This window comes from Anas acuta, chromosome 3, assembly GCF_963932015.1.
Source record: "Anas acuta chromosome 3, bAnaAcu1.1, whole genome shotgun sequence".
Lineage (NCBI taxonomy): Eukaryota > Metazoa > Chordata > Aves > Anseriformes > Anatidae > Anas > Anas acuta.
Genome location: NC_088981.1, coordinates 97,443,645 through 97,468,968, shown reverse-complemented (window position 1 = coordinate 97,468,968; position 25,324 = coordinate 97,443,645). Strand labels below are relative to the sequence as shown.

Sequence of the window (25,324 nt, the reverse complement as noted above, 5' to 3'; positions counted from 1 at the left end):
TTTTCCTTGCCAAAAAAACACTCTTCCAAGCAGTAACTCTTCCACATTAGGTTATCAACCTGCAAGTCCTTTATTCTATCTTTCCTTTCTAGAAGGGAAAAGACCCATGGTCTGAGGAAAGGAAGAAAAACACAAACATTATAGCAGTACAGTTTTAGAAATAGCTCAAATAATTTTTATTTTTTCCCCAGCAAATTGTAGAAAAATGTCAGGACATCTGCTTATAAATCATATTCAGTTATTAATGCTATCATTTGAAATATAATAAGTGAATCTGTGCTTCAAAAACATTGATCATAATACTAAGTTAAGAATCGTACTTGACAGTATTTAATTTACACTTGTTATTTGGACATATTTAATGAAGTCCTAAATTAGATGTTATTTTTATCTGCAAGTATTCCTTAATTAGTTAGCTGGTGGATTTATTATTTGATGGAACAAGTCTGGAAGGAAGAAATTTTATTACTTTGTTTACAAATGTAGTATCTGCACTTCCAAATTTCCACAGTTCCCTCAAAATGTTTTGTTAAACACTTTGAATACTCAGAACACAGGGAGTTGCCACAGTCAGGCCAGTCAATCTAGGACCATCGTACCAGCCAACCTAACTACAGCTTTTAGTCATAGATCAAAAAACAGATTTGGAAAGGCAACTGCATGCGTGCTTAAATTTCTTAGACTTCAAGATAAGTGGAGTTTATTCCAAGTTATTTCCTGAACTGTAATCATTTATTTAAAATTGGTAATAGTAGTCATTGCTGAGTACTGTTAAACATTACGATTTATACTTGAGACATACTACAAAGACAAGATATGTTTTTAACACCAAGATAATTGTAAGCATGAATGGATTGATCAGCATTTAGAAGTGCAGGGATTTTTTAATGTAATTTCTTAACTGTCTTCTACTGTTATTTCTTCCAATTATTATTATTTAACTTGATACAGTATTAGTTTCTTCAATGACAACTCTGGGAAATCTGCTGTTATTGGGATGCTGGGACATGTTCAAGTCATGTGGTATGACTCCTAGAATGACAACTGTAAGACGTGAGCTATTAATATATAAAAAAAAATACAAATACTTCCAGATTTGGATGTCCTTTCTTTATCAACACATACTGCCTATGAATTCAGAACACAGAGATACAGTTTGAGACTGCTTAAAAAAATAGCTGTCAATGTAAAATTGTAATCAAAGCTTGGTTCTGCAGGGACTGGCAGGAAGCTTGCTGCTACTTGGCATTTTCATCAATAATTAACATTAAAATTACTGTTGATAAAAAAAAGCAATGAGAATAGGGAAACGATACATAAGCAGTACTTGGTAATAAAGTCCTTAACAAACAAATGCTAACACACACATTTTAAACACACTCCAATGCAGCTGTTTATCAGAAACATTATCCAAGAGACTGACTTCTGGAAACGGCCAAGGTATCACTATCTCAAATAACATGAGGTCTTGGTGCAATGCTGTAGCAGAAAAACATTGATACAATTTCTAGGCATATATATTTTTATATATATAAAAAGACAGTAGTGGGTAGAAATACAAAGACTATTTTATTTCAACACATGGCCTTGTAGAAACCAAAAATATTACAAGCAATATTGAGTTCATATTTCAAAGAGGATGTTGTGAAAAAGGAGATACAGAAAAGAGCTACAAAAATAACTTGAGGATTGAAGTAAATATCTTAGAGCAACACACGATAAGTGAATCTGTTTTATCAAATCAAAAAGATTGATGGGTGACTTGATTACAGTGCTTCTTTGTGGGAAGAAAACACTGTTTAAAAAGGCTCTTTACTCAAATAGAAAAAGGAAAAACAAAGCATTTTTCATTTATTTACGTATTTTAACATAGAGGCCAATTAACTATTGGAACAAATGAGCAGAAAGTAGTGGAGTCTTATGACATCTTTGAAATGCGCATGGCATTTATTTATTGTTGCAAACAAGCAGCTGAGCTTTGTATAAGACTTCTCTAAGAGGTACAGAGGATTAAATTACATGGTCTAATGATCCCCCTGGTTTCAAGCATTATGAATCTTTTTGTAACCTTCAATTTCACAAGTGGTGCTACCTACCACTGAACAGGTTCACTGGCAGCCTTAGCTGCTTAAAACATATTGTTCCCTTGGTGTGCTGAGTACCTCAGTTCTGTAATGCATCAGATTTCCAACCACCTGCCAAGAATGTAAGTAGTCAACACATGATTCCAACTAACATCTCCTTAACAACAAACAGAGGCTTAAGTAGTATTAAGCCTTCCTAAAATGGCTGCCTTAAACCTTAAGTGAATCTGAAGACACTACAGAAACTTGTCTTTTGCTGATCAGTAAGTTCAAACATTTTTGCCAGCAGAACCACACTTAGAAATGCAGTAGTTTTTAGGTTTACTAAGGATCCCTCCAAAACCACTATCCCTCATGGACACGGCTAGTAATTTCCTGGGATGCATCTGCCACCTATGTTCAAATACCTTAATTGACTTGTGAGAGAGATCTCTAAGTTCATCACCTCAGTTTAAACCTCTTACTGCAGTAGCACTGATTGGAAGAAATAAATAACAAAAATCAGAAGTCCAAAGGTCAGCTGCATTAACAATTGACTTGTATGCATCTCTCACCTACAATTGCACTGCCCTGGGCAAACAAATATGCTTCAGTGGGTGAAGATTTGTACCAGAGAAGAAGTACCTTCCACATTATTTCAGACTTGTCAGCTTTCAGAAGGTAGAAGAAAATGGGTTGCTTGCTTCCATTTCTCTAACTTGACTTCTTTATAGCATGGCAATGGAGTGTCTGAGCTGGACTCTTTGTAGCTAAAACACTAGCTCATAATGCACCCATCAGGAGGCAGGATAAAGCACAGTTAGGTCTTGCTCCTTTTGTCTACATAAAAGGTTTCAGTAAAACTGGGTAGGTTATTATCAGGATAGAAACAACAGGATATCATCAGATGAATACAGCACTGCAGTTCAAGAATATGAAGGAAAAATAATTGAGACTTGACAAGAACAAAAAGGGGTTATGGAATTAAAAATAAAGAATTACTCTAAAGAACACGACTCTTTGCATTCTCTATTCTTTCATGTGCCCTTGACTTTTGCATATTCCTGAACTGTTACAACACTGTCTTTATTTTCCACTGTCTCTGGGTCAAGAATTTGCTCTGCCATGAATCTAAGAAACACCAAATACCACTTTGGGACTCTCTATAAAAATATGGATTTAATATTAAAACACTTCATAGAGAAATTATATTCCAGTCCAGTGCTTTGTGCACAATAAAATTATTTTATGTTATAGCCTATTATCTTGGCTTATATTAGAATGTTCAGGAAGAAATGTTGCTGGAGAAATCAAACGGTTATCTCTGAGAAGGAACAAGGCTACACTTTTAGAATTTACATTTTAATGGAAGATACAATATTTCTATTGTTTCACCTGTCTTGAAATAAATAGCAAGAACTCCACAGTTTAGCTTTATCTTATAAAACAAACTACGCAAAACAAATCAAAACTAAGCTACTGCTTTGGAGTAAGTTAATGAATACATAATTAAAGTCTCCTGGATTCTCCTTATTTTGAGAACATCCTTTAAAACATGGTGAATATTTAAGGGACTACTCCTGAAGAAATATTTCTCAATAAAAAGATAATAAAAATAAACAGAATCAGAGATCAAAATTAAAGAGCTTTAAGCTATGAAAATATTGACTTCATGACCAGAATTTGATATTTACTTATAGCTCAAAATCACATATTTTTATGCCCCTGTCAAAAGTATAAAGTCTATTGCTAAAATAAAGTTCGCAATGCATTAATATGTACCAATGCAAAACACAAAAACCTTTAATATAGAGAATTTTTTTTCTTTTTTTCCATTTCCTCTCTTTACTATCTAATTCAATTCTATCAACAAGAGGTTGACCTGAGCACACCATCACAGTGACTCAAATCATAAAAATAATCACGTCAAGGAAGTTCTTAAAATAATAGAAAACATGGTCTGATATATTGTCCTATGAACGAAGGGTAAGCTTTACTTTCACCATTTTCTTGAAAAACCAAACAGTCTTAGATTTTTCTTCTGATTATGAGACATTCATCAACCACCAGCTTACACAAAGGAAGTAAACCTGAAACTTTATTTCCATCCCTCTCACCTCTGGGAAGTCACACAAAGAAGCCAAGACACCTCACACAACTCTAAAACCCAACTCTGTTGGGTCATTTACGTATGTATCACAAGGTAATCGCATAAGGTCAGGGGCATGACCGGTCACAATTAACTTATTTGACACAATGGGGAAAATTTTGAAATGCTAAAAACAACATGCAGAGGCAGATAGAGAAACACACTGAAATATGCACAGACCCATTTTGTTTTTCTTAAGAAGCTAGTCTGGACAAGATTCATTTCATTATGACAAGACCAACCATAAAATAGCTACAAGCTTAAAGAATAAGAATAGAAAAATACAAATTTATTTTATAGCCGACAAGAAATTAATTTATAACTGTAATTAACCTCAATTTTTTAATAACTCAAAAACATGTCACAGATAAATTAGTGTAGTGACTATTTCATTTTTCCATGGATGAATTTAATGCAGTGAAATATCTGCCATAGCGCATCTATTCCCCCTAATAATCTTGTTATATTAATTTAGATAGACACAAATGTAGTTTTCCTAGTTTATAGAAAAAGTCATGCCACAAATCTGCAATGAAATATAACTAAGTTCATAGAATGGCTGAGGTTGACAGGAACTCTGGAGGTCCTCTGGTCCAACCCCCTGCTCAAGCAGGGCCATCCAGAGCAGGCTGCCCAGGACCATGTCCAGGCAGCTTTTGAAGATCTCCGAGGAAGAGACTGCACAACTTCTCTGGGCAACCTGTGCCAGTGCTCCATCACCTGCACAGTACCAAAGTGCTTCCTGATGTCCAGATGGAACCGCCTGTTTCTCATTTTGTGACCACTGCCTCTTGGCCTGTCAAAATTTTAATCCCAAAATAAGGTCAGAGTATTTTCATGAGATAGAAAATAACCTTCTAGTTTATTGAACCTGCTTATCTGAATTTCCACAAAATTTATTTCCCCTACTTCTAGGTCCAAAAGCTAAAAAAGGCTAGAAAGGCACTAGATGCACCACATAATCTGTAGTAAACAGATGTGCACTTGAAGAAATTTAAAAAAGCACAGCCTCTCAGAGGCTTAACCTTGACTGAGTTAAATGAACATAGACTGAAGGCACGCATTTGACATTTATCATTGTCACATTTTGACTGATCCACTTGGGTGTGTGAGGGATTTTGTTATATTTTTGAAAATCACACAGATTCTGACCTCAGAATCAGTCCCTAGATACTTGCTCATATGCATATCTACTATTAATGGAAGGATGTTTGAAAGTTTTTTCTTTAATTAAATTTATTTTTTTTCTAAACTGAGGAGTCAGACAGGAAACTCTCAATAACACAGTATCTTCAAGAAAGGCAACACTGCTTAGGTAGTAAAACCTCTGAGGTTTTACCTCTACACACTACTAGAGGTTAAAGTGTATCATTTTTCTGCTTTACTGTAGCCATCACCTTTCCTTTTGATGTATTTCTAACTATTCTGGTATACAATCAAATCTAGACCAGCAAACTAAATAACACATGGCATGATTTTTTCCATATTTTCTTTCCGTATTTTATAAACATTGCCTGAACTTGCAGCCTTTGACCCAACCTTATGTATATCCTTAAATTAAATACAATATGACACATATACCAGAGTAAAATTAACCATGTTCTTCAACTCTGCAGGATTAGCACAAACATCTAATTCTGTAATCCACATTCAGAACAAATACATGTCTTCAACTGCAGCAAGATCTAGCACATAAAAAAGGAAAAAAAAAAAAGTGAAACACTAGAGCACGCGGAAAAAGGCTGGTAAGACAATCTTCCTTCCTGGAGGTTTTTAAAGAACAGATTAGGAAAATGCCTGGCAAGAATGACATTTATAGTCAAGCTTACCTTGCAATCAGAATGTAAAAAGCCTAAACAACACTTCAGACTTATTTTTTCTTGATTCCATGATAACCTATAAAGTCAAATAGTAAATCAACCCAAAAACGTGTCTCCCAAAATTCCATATGTGTTTGTTAACTGTTAAAGCAGAACCTAAAATTCAAAACCTATTCTTACTGAATGAACACTGAGACTGGGATCAGCTGTAAGAGATCACCATCCAGCTCAGTACTGTCACTAAGCAACACCAGAGCACTACTTACTGCCATTGTGGTTGAATAGTATTTTTTGTTTGTTTGTTTTCAGTACTAGAGGAAAAAAAAGATTAAAGCCAAAAGAGCAAGTAAAGCCCTTGTTCAATAGTATATCCATTGTAAAACTAGACAAATATTTATATGTCCCTAAGAAGGGACAATATAATGCAACCCTAAATTCTCTTCTGCTTTACTGCTATGCAATATATGACCATCTAACATGCACCATATAGTGATTTATTGCTAGATTTTAAACAGTAACTGAGTAACTCTACCACAAAAGATCAGTACTGATACCATGAGTTTATCCTAAGATAAGGGTATATCTCAGTTGTAGAAGTGTTGAGAGGGTTGGGCTCTGAAGTTATATTTAGAAGTCATGCAAGTCCCTGTATAAAAGCAAATGTTATAGGGCTATTTACCAGCTAAGTATTATGAGACTTAATTTACTCATTTGCCGAACACAGAAGAAGGGAAGTGTTCCTCTAATGTCTGAAAGGAAATCACAAAGATTAAGCAGAGATCATACAACATGGAGGAAGAAAAAGACTGCTTTAATATCAGAATAAGCAGCAGCTGGAACCTGAAATGCTGTAGAACCCAATGAATTGTCCAAAGATAACTACGTAATTAAAATGTAAGGATAATTTAGGAATAGAATCTGGACTGAGCGTGAATCCTTTCTTACAACGGGAAAAGCAAAACTTGCAAGTTGTGCACTGAAACACCTTCTTTACCTTAATCCCAATAGAATCAAGATATACTGTTATATTAATCTGATAAAGTTATTTCTTCCCTTATCCAAGACAAAAGATCTCTTAGTTTCACAGTGAGAAAGAACATTCAATGTGCCCCATTCATGCTCTACATTGACTCTGTTGCACTAACCTCATATGCAGATTCAAGTATCTATCAGGCTGCCTTCATGGCATGTTTCCCCACACAAAGGTGAGATGCCTTCCCACGTGTTACAAGCAGGATACTAACCACAGCCTGTATTATGAACAGAGCTCTGAATAGCCCTGTTCATGAGTACAGACCCAATTTTCAAGCTGAAAATTCACCCATGTGGGTACTGTTTTCAAAAGGCAAGGCACACTTGCCTTTCTGTATTTGCAGGTTGAATCTCAGGTTTTCCTTAGTCAATATCCCAGTTGAAATAAGCAGTATTTAGTAAACTAATATTTATTAAATATTTTACTTCAGCAGGCTTACCTAGATGTTTACTTTGCTGTGGACTGCTCCTAGTAGCTGTTAATAACATCATAGCAGATGACAGCAATACACAATTTTGAACAAACACATCCATAGAAACATAGCAGTTGAAAAAAAACACAAATGGATTTGTCTTATGTAAGCTAAGCACTTCTTTCTAAGATGGAATCACTTTAACTGCAGCAATAACATTCAGAAAAACGTGTTTTTTATTGAAGTTCACTTAAGAGACCATTCCTCTACAGATCCTGTTCTGCTTCTCTTCTATCCTTTGACAGGTTCTGAAGTTATCTGGTCACAGCTTCTCATCAGAACACCTCTCAAAGCTTATGGATTGGTATTGATTCCTTATCACATCCCAACAGGTGAACTTCTCCCAACAGGGAGAGGTAAGCCTATGGTAACTCCCCAGAATACCTGCATTATGACTTAGTAAAACAGATGTAATCTAGTGTTCTTAAAAATAATATGACAGTAATCACGCATTATATACATGTGGTACTTGAATGGGAGAAGTTGAAGACTTAGTCTCCAGATACACTTTATGTTATTTCAGCAAGGTCAACAGTACTGTATGGTTATAAACGAGCACTGAATCTGGTCTTCAAGCTAACAAAGGATATGAACCCATACGAATATACATCTCAATTTTGCTTATGTTGCAAAACAGTGACACCCACTGGCAGCAAGAGTTTAAATACTTAATTGTTGCAATTTGGATCTACTTGGTGATGCTTGCTAGCAAGTTTCTCTGAGAAAAATTCATCACAGTAACAACCATACAAACTTACCTGTAGAGTCAGCACTATCCTCCGAGTTTTCAGAAGCTGAAATACTATTAGTATCTTGAGTAACTGCAACATAACCCTCAGGAGGAAGATTCACTGTGTACATTTTCCTTGGAGGCAGAACTGTATTGTCACTACCTACAAAACAGAAAAACAAGGTGTCTTGCTATTGATCTCAGTAAAGATTTTCTCAAACATTTTGCCAACTAAAGCAATGATAGCAAGTGGTCTCAAAATCATTAACGAGAAAAAAAGTGAGAGCGCGTCAGATGTGAAATACTGAAATTATCGTACGACCAACAAAATTGCACTGAATTCTGTAGCAGCTACAAATAAATTCATTCTCCAGAGGTTAGTTCCTTCTATTAGAAACACTTTTTTTTTTTTGTCATAGAATTCTTCTGCCCTAACTTAAGAAGCTTCCACTTACAGTGATACACTAAAAGACACTACATATTTCTCCTTATTCAGCATGAGCAGACAATATTTTTGTAAGAACTGTTTCACAGAAGATGGAGAGATTAAAAGTGATACAAGTAATAGAAAAAGAATCACAGAAGTAGAATCACAGAAGTGTGGTTCGTCTATTTGCAGACTTTTTAAGATATAATCTAGGTGCAGTTGTAAAGGGCACAAAGATAAAGTGAGTCTGAAAACCACACTTGACTAAGCCTCAGCAATTCCTGCCCAAGAGGGTTCACCTCCCCATCTCTTCTCGAAGAGTGCCAAGAGCCAGCTTCCCAACTATTTCATTATATAAGAAATACTATTTGTTACAATAGCAGTAGGCTGCTTTTGTAGAATTTCTTTCCCCTTTAAAAGGGTATTTAGAAATGTACTACAGCACTCTTGCACAATCTTGACATTTGTTTGCTAGGCAAGAAGTAACTCTGTAGGAATGACTGATGCTTCTCTGTTCCAGTTACTTTTTTTTTTTCTTTTTCTCTGTAATGACAACAATTGGGATCAACTACAGGGAGACAAAAGCCTATCCAGAAGACCAAAATGTTCAGGTTGTCTCCAGATGCTTCACTGTAATTTTAGATGGTTCAGCATGTTCTTTTCCCATCAGCTTGCCCCATAAGCAAGCATCAACACAGCGTAAAGCTTCCCTCCTTGAGGATAACTTGCCCCTTTAAAAATAGATGAAAGTGTTGTAATGCTATTCGGTGAACAGGTCTTTGGCAGGTGCACAAAATTAGCCTCTTCACAGATGTGCAAGATCTGAAATGATCCAAGCCCATTACCAAGCTGTACCAATGGGTAGATGAATACCTCAATATTTAAAATGTAGTTGTGTCTGATAGAAGCACAGATCCCTAACAAGAATTATTTCTATAACGAAATAGCTTTCACCAAGTCCTTTTCCATCCAAATAAGTAATTTATCTATACAGGTTGAAATTTCTCAGATAAAAAATTTCCAAGAGTTCAGCATGACTGATCACCTAGATATCTGTGATGATTACATTTCAGAATATTTAAGGCACTTTTGAAAAGCTACATATCACAGTGGTTTTTATTATCAGGATGCAAGCTTTTTATTTTGATAATACATGAGAAAACAGTTGTTTTTCTTGAACAAGCCAAAAAATTTCAAACTGACGTTGATGATGCTTCAAAGGCTAATAAAGGAAGTTAAATAATTAATACAATATGATGAAGAGCAATTATGTGATTTGGAAAAAGATTAACTAAAATTAATTTTGAGTAATTCTTTTACAAGTCCTTTTTGCGAAGCTGATGCCAAATCACTGAACTGGCAGTACTTGCATTGTTCCCCGCCCCATGTTGATTAATGATGAAGTGTTAATTGGTGATGGTTTTAATTTACAAGTATGTGTAAATATATTTTGAATTACTCCCTTCTGAATAATTTTAAAATTTTCTTTCCCTGCATTTCACCTTTTTTCCCCCCTTTATGTTTGAGTTCTATAAAACCATAGACAACTGTAAGACATTAAACTCAATTTGCAGTAGTCATGGCTAACTAAAACCCTTTAATCATACAAGAATTGGATTTATTAGGGGATATATTAACCTCCTAGAACAAAACAGCTGAACAAAAACGAATTTGGGGGGAAAATCTGTTAACACCTACTCTTGCAAAGAAGAACATTAACAACTGTTATTATGTAAAGGAGTGAGCACTCAAAAGAAATGTAAGAAATTTTTAAATGGAAGCCCCCATATTATTTACCCTATGTAAATCCTGAAGTAGTTTATAAGCCATGAATAAGGCATTAGTCTTTGTTAATCCTGTAAAATTACATAAAACCAGTTACCATATCATAAAAACAGTACATGCACAGCTGTATAATATCAGCACATCAATTGCTCAGTCTCAAACCATGAAGTCTGGAGTTTTCCAGATAGAGGCCAGTCTCCCTGGGCTAAGCTGAGATGGATTGATTACAAAGTCCTAAACATTGCTGCAAAGCAGCTAAGCATACAAAAACATGACACCATACTATTTTTAAAAAACATACACATATTTGAAACTAATAAAAATAATTAGATACTGGAAGTACTCAAAAGTGCCCTTCTTCCCACTAGTTAAAAGTCTGGTGAATTCACCAAATTGATAATTTCAGTAACGAAACTAGATCACACCAGTTATCAGTGAATCCCTAAGTGATTTGTTGCAGCATCATTAACGAAATAAGTACAGTTTGGAGGGAGCTACATTTTTGTAACCTTAACGTGTTATGGGAAATTGAACAAATGCACTTATCCAAGAAGCATAGTGGGTGTTTTCTCCTTGTCTAATGCACACAAAGAGAAAACTCAAAAGTCTTATTGTATTTGCATACAGAAAAATGATAGGTGCTTATCTACAGGTAGCATAGACAAACAGTTACCAGTTTATGAGGTTTTATTTTAATTCAATAAAAAAGCACAAATATTTAAAGAATGCTTACAAAATCAAAAAAGAACAAATATCATTCTTAAAGGTAAACTATGAATACAGAATAAATATTTTGAATCAACTTGTCTCCTATTCATATTCCAGTCCACAACTTTCCCCATACAAGGCTCCTTTGCATATAAATCAACCTTGTGCACGGAGTGGGGAAGTGCATCTAAACTGCATCGTTACCAAGGTTACATCTGCAAGGATGTCAGCAGCCTGGCTAGCTATGTCACCGCTTGCTGCCCTGCCCCAGACAAGTACGGGACCTCTTACAGAGATGAGGATAAAGCTTCCATCTCACCTTAGCTGAGTGAAGTTGCCAGATGTTCAGTCTGTCATCATTTCAGGTAAAGATAGTGTGTTTCGTTTCAGCTTAGTTTTACAATCTTAAAGCTTTTTAAAGCTTTCTCCTACCTGCTGCTTGGAGTGTTGGTATTTTAGTATGGCTTCAGCCTGAACATCTTTGTGCTGTCACACCTGGCAACACCTTGAACATGTTCTGGCCACAGATGCATTCATATAACCTCAGCCCTGTGCTTGCTGGTAGGTAAATGATTAATCCCTGCACAGCGATGAGGCTTCACGTTTCTGCGGTGGGTTGGCCCTGGCCAGCAACCACCCAGCCACTTGCTTGTTTCCCCCTCAGCAGCAGAGGGAACAAACGGGGCCAATAGGCATGGGAAAGCTCCTGGGCTGAGATAAAACTAAGGAGATCACTTACCGTTAACTGCTGGAGGCAAAACAGACTTCACTAGGAGAAATTAATTTACTGCCAGTTAACATAGATATTTAATTGTGGGTTTGGGCATTGGGACGCAAACGCTGTCCTGCTGTGGGGCTAATTTTGAAGGAACTGGAATTAGCTGTTAGCTGTGGAACAAGACAGGGCAGCCCCTGTACTCTTCTCAGAGAGGCCACCCTGCAGCACTCGTGTTACCAAAACCCTACCACCTCTACCAAATACAGCTCCCCATTCTTACACCAAAAACCTGTCTTTATCAGCAAGTGCTTTCCTGCAGCTCAGAAAGCCTCAGTTCCACAGTGTGGAAGTAGTAGAGCAAATAGAGGACCAAGGACCAGTGGTCAGCCAGAACCTCTTGCAGACTTTTCCAAACAGTAGCCAAGAGGCAAGTTAGCTGCCCCTGACTTTAGGACGTTACGCTTTGGAAACACCCAGCCATCACTTGGGGAAGAGCAGAAGAAGAGGTAAGCCTCAGAAGAGTTCCTTACAGAAAACCCCAGGAAGGCAGAGATGGATGCTGAATGCCAAGGTCTGATTAATCCAGAGCCAGGGCTTTTTACAGAAGTCGATATTCTTCAGGTTAGCATTTACTGTAACCCCACTGCAGAAGAAATGGTCTTGACAAAAATGAGGCTCGAAGGTGATCTGTGATCTCCTTTAAAACGTTTGCATTAGTGTATTTTGTTGAATATGACCATAGTCCAGCCCTTATTTCCATTAAATATAAAGTAGATTGAGGCTATGACATGAAAATTAGGACATTTGTTTTAGCCAAGTGACAACCATCACACTAATGGAAGCTTTGTGCTACTTTGCTCGGTACCATTGCAGGTGGGAACTTAGTTTTCACAAAGATATGGAACTCCCTTACGAAGAGCTAATAGACGTAATTTACTATCATGGTAATCATTTTAGCTTGTTTAACACCTCTAAAGTGCACAGTCTTTCTCGTTTAATTAATCCTTAAATAATTTCTCATCTGCAAACATTAGTATCCAATCCATCCTCCTCATTAACAGTAGCTTATTGTTTAAATGAGGAGAGCCACTCAAGTAAGTCTTTGGGTAAAGATACGCTCCTTCCAAAGATTCTTCATCATTTTCTAAATAAAAGTTAACTGAATGGCTTTTGGATATTTAATGATATCAAGTTACGCTACTTGCTGTTGTCATGTATTTCATTGGCACGAGTACCTGCATCAGAATACTAAAAAATCATTTTCTTCCGCAAAGTATACTTCAGATTTACAGTTTTAAAGATGTCTGCTATTCTGTTTTGAATGATAAATTCCCCCACTTGCCAGGTAAGATTTCATAGTGTGCATTTTTACTCTAAATTGTAAAATTTACATAGACTCAAACAAATAAATAATGAAAGGAAAAAAATAATCAAGTGCATACCTTCAGCTCAGAAAATACCCAGGTTGTGAACCATTGGACAACATTATTGGGAAGCAGTACAGTATCCCTACTTTATTCCAATACTCTTTTCAGCAATGCCACTGGCAACTGCATAGAGGTTTAGATGGCAATACTAAAATTTCTAGATTGACCTTATTTTCTGCTACTGTGTAAACAGTTGTCTTTAGACAGAGAAGGTCCACTATCCTTTGACATTCAAGAAATAGCATGTTTTTGCTTCTCTCCCAGATTTGCAGTAGAAGCCTGGCCACATTTACAAGTCTGCTCCCTGTTCTTAGGCCGCACACCATTTGTGTCTGGCAGCATGCTGTCGCTCAAGTCACTTCGTTCCAACCTCCATCCTGACACTTCATGTCATTCTCGGTGACACTTCATTAAGAACAGAAAGCTGAAGTTACAGAGGCTGTTCCCTCTGCTCAACTAATGGAAATGGCTATAAAGTAAACAAAGTCTGTACTTACGGAGTCTTTCCTAAGCATTCCCTTTAAGACTTGGTGATTTAATACTTCAATTAAATAAATAAAACTAGGTCTTCTACCCACAGACCTTTGGCCCACAGAAGCTTGTGCAAGTTAGCACACTGCTGGAGAGCTAACAAAATGGATGATCAGAAGCAGTTTCTTTCATCCTGCCTTAATTCCTTTGAGGAATTAAGACTAATGTATGACAATCTGCACCTGGTCCTCACAGAATCATAAAGGCTGGAAAAGACCTCCAAGATCTCCTGGTGCAACTGTCCCCCAACTACCAATATTACCCACTAAACCACGTCCCTAAGCACCACATGACCACTAAGCTTCTCAGGAGACTGGATGAGTACAAGGTTTCCCCAGGCAGTTCCTTAGGGAGATAGCACTCGCCCATAGCTTAACACAGATGGAAGGTATGGATGGAACCAACGCCTACAGCAGCTCCCTCCCCATGGGCAGAGTCACTCATTGGAACGGGTTGCCCAGGTAGGTTGTGGAGTCATCGTCCCTGGGGGTGTTCAAGGAAAGGTTGGACACGGTGCTTAGGGACATGGTTTAGTGGGTGACATTGGCAGTAGGGTGATGGTTGGACCAGATGACCTGAGAAGTCTTTTCTAACCTTTAATGATTTCATGCAAATTGGAGACAATGGAAAAGGAAGAGGGTAACTGCTGTCCAGCCTTACAAGTCTTCCTTTCCAACGTACAAAGACTAGATTTTTCAATGAAACCAGATACAACGACCCAGTGCCAGCCGTAGCCTTTTCAACTAAGTGTATTGCAATATTTTTGGAAAGAAGGGTCTACATCATATTTAAAAAGCTATATTTCAGCCTATGTATTCAAGTGTGAATGTTTGAATAGAAGAGAAGGGGAATGGAAAGACGAATAACAGCACCCAAACTAACAATGATCCACATACCTACTTTACATTAAAGGTCTCATACATCTAGATGTAGTGCCAATGTAATTATTTTTGTTAAGCCCTGGCTACTTCGGAAAAGCCATCTACTTTGGATTTTATGTTCCGCTTTTAAATTGTTTTGCTTTAATAAAATTGAAAGATAATTTAAAAGTCTAAGGTTCAAACACCCATCACAGGTCATCTGAACACTTCCTTATTCAGATTCATCACCTAGCTGAGAAGTATGCAATTATAATGTTGTCATTCAGCAGCACTAAGAACTTCAGTGCCTGAAGTGCTATTAGGGCTTATGCACAACTAAGGGCAAAGTACCCATTCTTAAGGGCTTTGGAATAGGGCATGTTTCTTTTTGTGGCAATTCACCCATAACTATTTCTCAAAGCTGGCTCGTTATTTACGCCGCAGGCTCATTGAAGTCCTTCCTATTTATTAGCATTTTGCTGTGTACTGTCTCATGATTTCTCTGACTCTAAATGCTGGTAGTTTATTTCTGCCAGCGTATTTGCACATCTCACAGTTTTTATGGCCATGTATTTATTTTCATGTAGATTGCAGTTTCTATATAGTATAAGATTAACATTTGTTTCCACTGAATACTAGGCCTTATTATATTCTCATTTGTATTAGAAGCAGGAATCCAATTTCTTTCTTAAGAGCTCAAACAGGTGTACGATGATCTAAAAACAAATAAAGATTTTTTTTCCTTTTCCTATTTTAAAGTACGCCACAGGTCATTATATAGCTACACAAAGAAAAGAAACAAGGAACTGTACTCTTGGTTTTCTATTTCTTGCATGCATTTTTTTGTAGCCAGCAAAAATGACACTCATCTATGAGTTTTAAACCAAACACATTTGTAAACCATTTTGTCTCCTGTTCCTACCTGCAATGGAATAATTGAAGAAGTTATCAATGAAAGTGACATCATCAAACAAGGAATTTATATACCTCATTAGATTACTAAAGTCTGCAGGTTGAAGAAGTTTAATACAAGTATGCTCATAGGACTACAAGATTAAAAGAAAATAACAAAAAAATCAAAAGTACTTCCTTGCCACTGTCTTTTCCCTCACCTTGATGGAAATCAAAGACTTCAGAAGGAAATTAAGGTCAATAAATATATAGCTATTCTATGAGGCCCAAAGTTGAGATGGGAAATTCATAAAAAGCAAGGAACAACTGAGCTCAAATTTATTTGCTTCACCACCTCCCACAAGTACGCTAACTCCTAAGATTTTATTTTTTTTAGACACCAAGAAAGGCTGCACTATAGCTCATTTTATTGAGGATAGGACTTACTAGTATTACTCAAACTCAGTTTCATTACGTTAGACCTGGCAAACATTCTTTGTCACAGAGAAAACAAAGAAAAGTAGATATGCTTCTTTTTCCTCTTCTCACTCTTCAGCTATGTATGAACTATTGAAACATCAGCATTCCTCTGGAAAAAGCACAACTCAAAGTGGGAATGAAGTAGGGGAAAACCTAGAGCTAGGAAACCAAGAAACAGAATACTTCCCAGAACAGAATTTGTCTACAGGTAGATGAAAATTTTAGAATTCTGAGACAGAAGAATAATAATTGTATACAGGTGACATATATACTATTTAAAAAAAAAAAAGACAGCAGCTTGTGGCACTTTGAACTTTCTGAAAGCTGAGTATCTGAGGTAATGGTGAAACACTATACAGCTAAAGTATTAAGCCATTTATGTAACAGCTTCATTTTCTTGTATACATCCTGGAATATGATAATAGATGATATTTTGCTTATATGTCTAAGAAATCAAGTTGCATAAACATGAGAATAAAGCTATCTTAAAAATCTTAAGTTAGCATATAGCTCTATCATTTCTCCTAGTGCTGTAGATCTTATTTGTTCACACAAATAAGAACACACCTTTCCAAAGACAAGTTCATACCTGTCAATCAATATAATTTAAAAAATAATGCAGTAGCACTGAATCTAAAAGGCCATGTCTGTGTTGTAATTATCTAATTGCACTCACTGATTAAGTGATTACATTATTACTGGGACTTACCTGAAATTAGTCCAGGAAACAAACAGATGTGCTCATCAGAATAAAAGTAAACAAAGTTTAACGTTTAACCACTCCTCTACCCGCAAGCCCAACATTTTTATCTCATAGTCATCAGTAAGAGTCCACTCTTGTTTGCTGACAATAATGCAAATCCCGGGAGCACGAAAAATATGGGAAATCCTTTGCCCTGAACTTAATTCAGTAAAAAATTCACAGTATAATACTTGCACTCATTTCAAGTAATGGTTAGAAGGTAAAGTTAGTGGGAAAGACAAGTAGGAAACAAGCAATGTGTAACAAGAACAAACATGAAGTTTGACTGAATAGCTACAATTTTGACAGTGACAGCTTAGGTTCACCACTCACAGCATACATGGGTACACGAGAGGCATCTCACGCAATTTTTTTTTTTTGTCATTAATGTATTAAAATAATTTCAAACAGGAAGCCAGGGTGGACAGCACAAATGCCAACAGACACACAAACCATACTGGAAGTTAGATTTACCTCAGGATTGTCTGTCAGCCCTCCTCTAGTTGAAACAAGTCCATTTTATTGAGATAACCTTACACAAGCCATTTTCTGTTTCCTTTCTCAAGATAACAAGCTTCCCTGCAGCTGGCTACAGTTAGGTTCAGAACTTGTTTACACATACAGCTAAAGCTGGCATTTTCTACTCCAATTAAGCAACTGCTACATACTATTAGATGAGCTATTTGTTAAATTGCTTTCAGTTGTCACAGAAGCCAGCAGATTTCTCTATGACAGCGAAGCTGTTTGAAATGAAGATGTAGAAGAGAAGAACAAGTGTACATACATACGCAAGAACGGGTCAACCAGCAGCAAAAAAACATTGCTAGGGGAACCAGAGACCAAATGACAAGGCTGTTTCTGTCACAACTGAAGTCAGAGATATTATACAGGCAGCCCACTCACTCTGAACAGAGACAGGATATAAATACATTTTTTCCTCCCCCAAGCCCCAGATTTTTACATTCCCTTTCAAGCATATAGCTACAAGCTCGGAAATCTGGTTGAGCCCTGTTTCCACCATAACCACAAGAGGTTGGTGTCTTCTGTCAAACATTCGTTTTTGGATATATTTGTTCCATTTGCACAGTATAAAGCCATTGTAATAAAGCATGTAATGAGAGAATTTATAGACTCTTGAGAGAAGAACACAAGACTGTGTGACAACACTTTGTTGTATAATTATAATCTCCATTGCTCTTGAGCTTATTCACAATAGACAGCCTTTCTGAGCAATTAACCACTGAAGTGATGCTGAACTGCTGAACCAGTCCCTAAAGCTGCTCACTGCATTGTGTGCTGCTAGAGTTTCTGTCCTTAAACGTAAGCACTTCAGCAGTTTCATCAACTGAAAGCCAGTACTGACCATATATATAATATATATTTCTTTGACAAGTGTTGCCTTCTAGGTGCTTCTGTCACTAACCTAAGTTTTCTATAGCATGATGGCTCCAGGAAGACAGGAGTAGGGCTAGTAAGGAGACAGTCCATGTATCCCAGCTCTGATGATTTCTGAAACACAGTGTACTGACAGCATTAATAACCGTAATGGAAAAGGTAGGGTGGACAACCCACACAAAGAGAAGTCTAACAGCTGCACTGAATTTTAACAGGAAACATGGAACCCAGCAATGCTGGGATATTCCACAGGTGGTAAGATTCATGTTTTTACTTTGAAAACATGGATTAAACTGCATTTTTGTCTACTCTGGTAGAACAACATAGTATTCTTCCCCAACCCTCCCACAATTAAAACTTTGAACTTTGGAATAGTAATATCTTCACGTTTTTCTTCATTAACACTTCAATAAAAGGAGGAAACAAAAAACATCAGGCAGGATGTCTCCACAAGATCTCACACTGTCTAGGCCCTCTGCATTTCAATTTTGTTTAAAGAAGCAGGGAAAAAAGCCAAAAGTGAAACATGCATTGTAGGAAAAAGATTCACCTGTTTGAATTATTCAATAATTATTCAATTACTCTTCTTCAATTCTTAAATTTTAAGTTTTATAAGGAAGATGCTAAATATCAAATCAGTAAATTCCAAGCCCTTAAAAGATGGCTAGTAATTCTGGCCCTAATAATTCTGGCCAAGAAAAAGACCCAGGATTAGGGAGGCCATTAAAAATTCAATTCTAAAGGTAGCAAGTCTCAAGTCTCTAGCCAGATACATGGAAGTTTATTTTAAATATGCAGTATGAAAGATTTTACGAGTAATTAGTGAGATTTTAAAGTATCAACAACAGTAAAGAAATCACAGAATTACAGGTCTCAAGAGAAACATCTGCCATGAAATTAATCCTTATTGCATGTAGATGGTGCCCTAAAAAAAGTTGAAAATGAACAAAATTAATCATCAAAATACAAAATTTAGAAAAAGGCCACATTTAAGCTAGTAATTTATACTTAGAAATGCTTCCTTAGTCATTTGCCAGACACTTTTTTTCCCTCTCTTCCATACAACAAATTTTTTTAGGTATTTACACTTGGAAACATATCTGCAAGGTCATGGAAAAGAAAGTTAAATCCCCTTCTTTGTAGGAACTTTCAGTTTTCCATTTGCTCTTTAATACTTTGGCACTCAACAAGGCTCAGGTTAATTACATATATGCCTTGATTTTAAAAGGTTTAAAGTAACAGAATAAGCTACCTAAACACTCTATAAAATTCACGTTGAAGCAAGAAGAAACTCTATTTGGAATCCTCTGAAGTTAAGAGCCATAACTCTTGCAATAGAAAAATCAGGTTCCTTAAAGGAAGAAATGTTTAGAAAGTCTTACTTATTTGTCCTAGGGATAAAATCCTTTTTTATTTTTTGTTAAATTAATTTTCTTACTGAAAACTACGGCAGAATAGGAAAAAAAATTATTTAGGAAAATTAGAATCCAAAGGGAAGGTATACACCTGAACAAAAATTTCAGCCACACATTGATTTTTTTTTTAATTGATTAAGGTCACTTAAAAATCTTTTTAAGAGTGAGATATAAACAATTATCCTCCCTCTCCTCCCTCTTTGGGATTCAGAATAACAGTGGCATCTACACGTTTTCTCCAACCCTAACAGAACTATCCCCATCCATAAGAAAATGTAAATATCTTTCAGAAGATCTGTCTGAAGTCACAAAAGACAGAATCCCTCAGAATTTTTATTTTATCTCCAACTATTCTGGGTCTTATTGTAAACTTCTGTTCTAGAACTGTGTGTGTAATTTTATGGGACAACCATTTCTGATACTAAACTAACCTTTCAAGATTAAATTAGAACAGGCCATAAACACTGGTTCTGGTGTTTTGAATACTTAAGCATCTTAACTTTAACTTACTTGATTTGAAAAGACACATATAAATCCAAGTATTTACAGGATCCAGAAGTACAGCCTTAAAATTTTATGGACATATTTCCTATTATACTTCAAGATACATGATTTGCAGCATTGCTGTAAGCATTCTAATAAATATACAAAACTGGAGGTGTGTGTGGGGTAGCTTGTCAATGTTGGAAATGCTTTTTTCACAATATGAAAGCTGGTGTTAAAGGTAAGCTGAGCATTGTAATGAGTTTTGTAGCAAAAGCTGTTACTCAATGCTAGAAAATACTTGGACCTTAAGTCAAGTTCCTTTATGGAAATCCAGTTTCTTACTGACACTAAATTTATTTTTTCACTAGATTTTTGTAGGACTGACAATCACTTTCAAACTAGGAAGGAGTTCATATCTATGCTAAAAATGCCTCTCATTTTCCATTCTCCATCTTAAACTCAAGACTACTGCTCCTTAAACAGCCAGCTTTTAAATAACTATCAAATCCCATAACCTTTGTTGTACTAAAAAAGAGGTTTCTTAATATAAGATCAGAAAAATTGGTCAATGCCTTTATGCCTTTCTTTTTCCAAGACTACACAGTCGATTGCTCCGAATCTTACAGCTTATCACTAAACATATACTTTCAGTGTTCAATGCCATAAAAATCACAACATGTAAATGACTGTTCATGCAAGAGCTCTTATTAAATTTGAATGAAGCCATAAACAGAAAAGAATGGTTATCTACTGGCTTCGCAGCTGGGTAACTGATTTCTCTTTTCCTATGAGTTTATCCCTACAACCTTCTCCAAAGCTTTTCTTGTTTTTTAGTAGACATTTATAGAACATCAATTAAGGCGGAACCCCTTCTGTAGTACCATAGCATTTACTTGCCTCCAACAGAAAATAAGCTCTGGTAGTTTGCTGCTAATTTAAAGGACAGCCTTGTTGCTTTGTTGGAAAATCCTAAAAAAGGAGATATGGAATTGGTCTTTTTTTTTTGCTTCACCTTCTTTCCCATGAGTTGCATTTTACCTGCATTGAGATTTTGGATAAAAAGCCTGTGTTTATACCTGGTTCCTAAAACAGTATGCTTAAAATTAACAAGAACAGAGGAGTTATACATCAACTAAGTTCTCCTCACCTCCCACTTCAGCTGGAATTTGGGCAGACCATAATTTATAAGGAACGCCAAGCACTCAGTACAAATGAAGGCATTTTTCAGCATAAGAAGTTACCCTGTAGTTACACTTATTCAGTGTGTCTTCATGATAGGAAATGAACAGCCTGTTAACTGTTTCCAGAAGACAATTCTTTCCAAATGCTATTAAATATCACTTTATAGCATAAGTTTAATGCTTTATCAGCCTTTCAAAATTGTACCTCGTTATCAACTTCAGAAAAGTACAGATGTATAAAAACAAAATGGGCAAACAAACGGAAATACAACAAGTAGAGACTTAGAGGCAATCTTCTATCACTATATGCAACACAGGACAACAGCCACAAACCTTCAAAAGCAAATTCCATTATGAAGGGATGTAAGAAAGCACTGTAGCTAGGCTATTACTAGCCATCCTCATTGCAGAGGGGGTGCAGGGTTTGCTTTTTGTTTTGGTTAAAAAAGAAAAACAAAAAGACAGTGGATGCATAGAACAGTAGTCGTTGGAAAGAACTTAAAAGGTCATCAGTCATTCAAGACTGATTCAATTAGATCAAGTTTTCCAGTACATTGCTCAATTTTTAATATCTCCAAGGATGGAGATACCAGAACCCTCTTCTCAGCAACCCATTCCAATCCTTGATCAGCCTCTAGGCTGAATTTTACCTGCCTCCCCACCCCAGGGAATCACACCTGCCACAATGTGTTTGTTGTACAGTTCAGTCTTCTATTTCCTCCTTCCACCCATCTGGTAGCTGAAGTAAGGATACTTCCTCCTACTTGTCTCCAAACTTAAGAAAGCTCAGTTCTCTGTCTCTACTCATACCTAAGGAGATCCAGCTCGCTGACCACCACTAGACTCGCTCTAGCTTGTCACTACCTTCCTTCTACTAAGGAGCTCACTGGTCACAGCACTTCCAGCATGGCCTCACTCCAATACGGCCTCACCAAAGTAAGGTGCTACTCTTATCTTCTCACAAAAGGTACAACTGCTTCCTTCGACCTGCTGGCTATACTGCTAATACAGCACAACACGTAGTCAGCCTTATTTGTTGCAAGGATGCACTCTGCTGACTCACCCCGCTGGGAGTCCTCCAGCACCCCAAGTCCTTTTTGGTAGAGCTGCTTTGATCCCCAGCCTGCACTGTAAGTTATTCTGTGCCAGACACAGGGCTTTGCAGTCCAGTATTAATCCCCAAGGTACACGCTAGCACATAGCCATCTATTGAACTCCATATGGCTGATCACAAACTTTTAAGACTGTCAGTCTCTCCACCTATCTGATCACTCATTTGCCTAGCTGCTATCTTACCACGCTGGTGATGAAAATACTATGGTAGGCTGCGTGGAAGGACGTGCTAAAAATTAAACAACATGTATGGTGTTATCCTTGTCTTCAGGCCAATCAGGTTGATAAGCACAACCTGCCTTTGTTAAATCAAGGCTTACTGCTCCTGGTCTCCTTTTAGTCCTTCCCACGCTTGGAAATATCTTCCAGGAGGATTTACTCTATAACGTGTTTGCAGTTTCCCAGATCCTCCTTCTTGCCTTTCTTGAAGGACGAGTATGTTTGTCTTTCCTAGCCACCATGAGTTTTCAAAGATGATTGAAAGCAGCTTCACAAGCCAGTAGCCAGATCCCCTGGATGCACACCATCTTGTCCCACTGACATGCAATTTGCTTGAGTACTCCGCAGCCATCATCATCATGTATTCTGGGTAATGATTCTTTCCCATAGAGTTTATCATTAGGCTCAGGGTCCTTGGAGACCAAAGGACAAATCTTAACAGTAAAAACCTGAGGCAAAAGAGGCACTAAGCACCTCAGCCTTTTCCTTGTCTTCAATTACTAGTTCCTTGCACATTGAGCAGTTAATCCTTTGTATATTCAGACCAGTCTTCCATTGGATTCTACCAAGATCCCCGAACACAACTCTGTTCCCATGTAGTACACAGTTCTAATTCGACTAGCCAATTTACTAATTTCTTTCAGGACTTTGATCTTCTGTCCCTCACCACACCTGTGATCAGTTCTTCCCTGTCTGTAAGTAATAGGTCTAGCTAAGCACCATCCTCAGAGAAAGCTTGTTATACTCGAAGGAAACTTGCCTTTGTATTTCAAGTCAAACAGTTTAATGACCTCTTTCAGTTACAGCACAATTCGATTTTAGATGAGCTACAACACAAAGCAATTCACACTTGTTCTACATGTAAGCACAGAGCCTTTCACCCGCAAGTAATACCACAGCTACTTCATTTCACAGCTCTGTCACCTTTTGGCAATAGCACCCATGTTTTACAACCCATTTGAAAAAAGACTTTTACTTACCTGTCAAAATATTCACATCACTTTCATTGCACACACACACACTGAAAATAACGCTCTTTAGCAGGGCACAGATGTATTGCCTGAACTAGTATTTACAACCACCTGGGGTTTCTGTTGCAACACAAGGACAGGAAATTAGTGCTGATCATTGTACTCCCCCCAATCTAATCCTTCCAAACTCTAATACTTGAGCAGAGTTGTAACAGTATAATTAATTTTCTCACTGTTAAACAGATAAGAGACATTTATAGAATCATACAATATCCCTAGCTGGAAGGGACCCACTAGGATCAGAAGTCGAACTCCTGGCTCCAGCTTCGTATTAGCTACTGCTAGACACCGCATACAGACATATACACCAAGGCTATTTCTTGGCTGTCAGAGGACTTATGCACTGACTGCAAGTATTCTAGGTATCAAGTACTGCTAGCACTTTTATTCAGATTTGTCTGCTAGCATCAACTGAATGAAAAAGAAGTAGATACTACACTGTTCTCAAATAAAGGAACTATATTTAAGAGCATATTATCAGAAAAAAATAGTATGCAGTCTCACCTTGAAATGATTTGCTGGGTGCATCACTTGATGTACTAGCACCTGCTGACAGAGTCTGAACATTTTCCAAGTCCTTCTCTCTGGATTTTGAGCCCGGATTTCTGAGAACCACCTCCTCTTCTCCACTCGAAGTATGCACAAGAGATGAAGAAGTTTCAGGATAGAGACGTTTCAGTACATTCCTTATGAACACTGTGTGGGAATAAAACATTTTCAAATAGAAAAAAAATCAGATAAATCTGATTTTCACATCAGATAAAATTAGACAATTCTGATTTTAAAAAATCAGATAAATCAATTTAGAGATGGTTGAAGACATTAAAAAATAAAAATTAGAAAACTAATTGACACAAAGTAGTATTCCTCATATTCAATGCGAGTCTGTCTTCAGCAGTCCCTATCTCTCCCATGTAATAAAATCAGAATTAATATATAAGTCCTAAACTGCATGAGAATAAGCCAGCTTTAAAACCCCAGAGTTCACTAGTGACATGACATACATTTGACTAGATTTTGGCAATAAATTAACACGGTACATTTGCAGGCTAAACACACAATTTTTAAATTTCTTTTAAAAACAAGCATCTTCCTACACAAGTGTTACAAGGCTGCTCGAAATGCAGGTCTCTTCTGGCAGAGGTATTGCAGTTGGATCACTCATTAGAATCAGTAAGCTACAACTGCTTAATCACATGAAAAAACTAAAATTAGACAGTAGCAGAACACATGGTAACCCAATTATTTCCACAGAAGTAGCAGTATTCTTATACGCCTCTTCCTCTTATGGGCCACCTTCTCATGACACCTGCAATCTGCTACTACTTAATCAAATGATGCTTGCATTTGTGTAAAAAAAAATGAAATATATGTAAATAATCTAGTCATCAAGAAAATCATCACCTTTACATGCATGCATGCATGCTGCTTCATGTGATTGAAACGTGTTTTATAAAATTATGAAGTACCACTAAAAACATTTGTCTATTGTAGAGCATCCTTAGTTTCATAAATTCTACACGGTCAACCAGATATTGCAGGATGGGGGGGAGGTGAGGAGGAGGGAAGAGAGATTTGGAGGAAAATATAATTGGAATTAAGATTCCGTAAGTTTAACAGAAAGTGTAGAGACACCATACAAGTGACT

The 25,324-nt window shown here is 36.8% G+C and overlaps 1 protein-coding gene across 1 annotated transcript in view; it reads right to left on the bottom strand.

The window, feature by feature from the left end:
• The window catches only part of ERICH1 (glutamate rich 1), a 69,157-nt gene that overhangs the window by 31,291 nt on the left and 12,542 nt on the right, over nt 1–25,324 (bottom strand). The window contains exons 2-3 of the mRNA XM_068678467.1: nt 24,181–24,372; nt 8,296–8,430 (exon numbers count right to left, since the gene is read on the bottom strand). Of these exons, the coding sequence (XP_068534568.1) occupies nt 8,296–8,430; nt 24,181–24,372 (327 nt within the window). The remainder of the gene's footprint in view (nt 1–8,295; nt 8,431–24,180; nt 24,373–25,324) is intronic.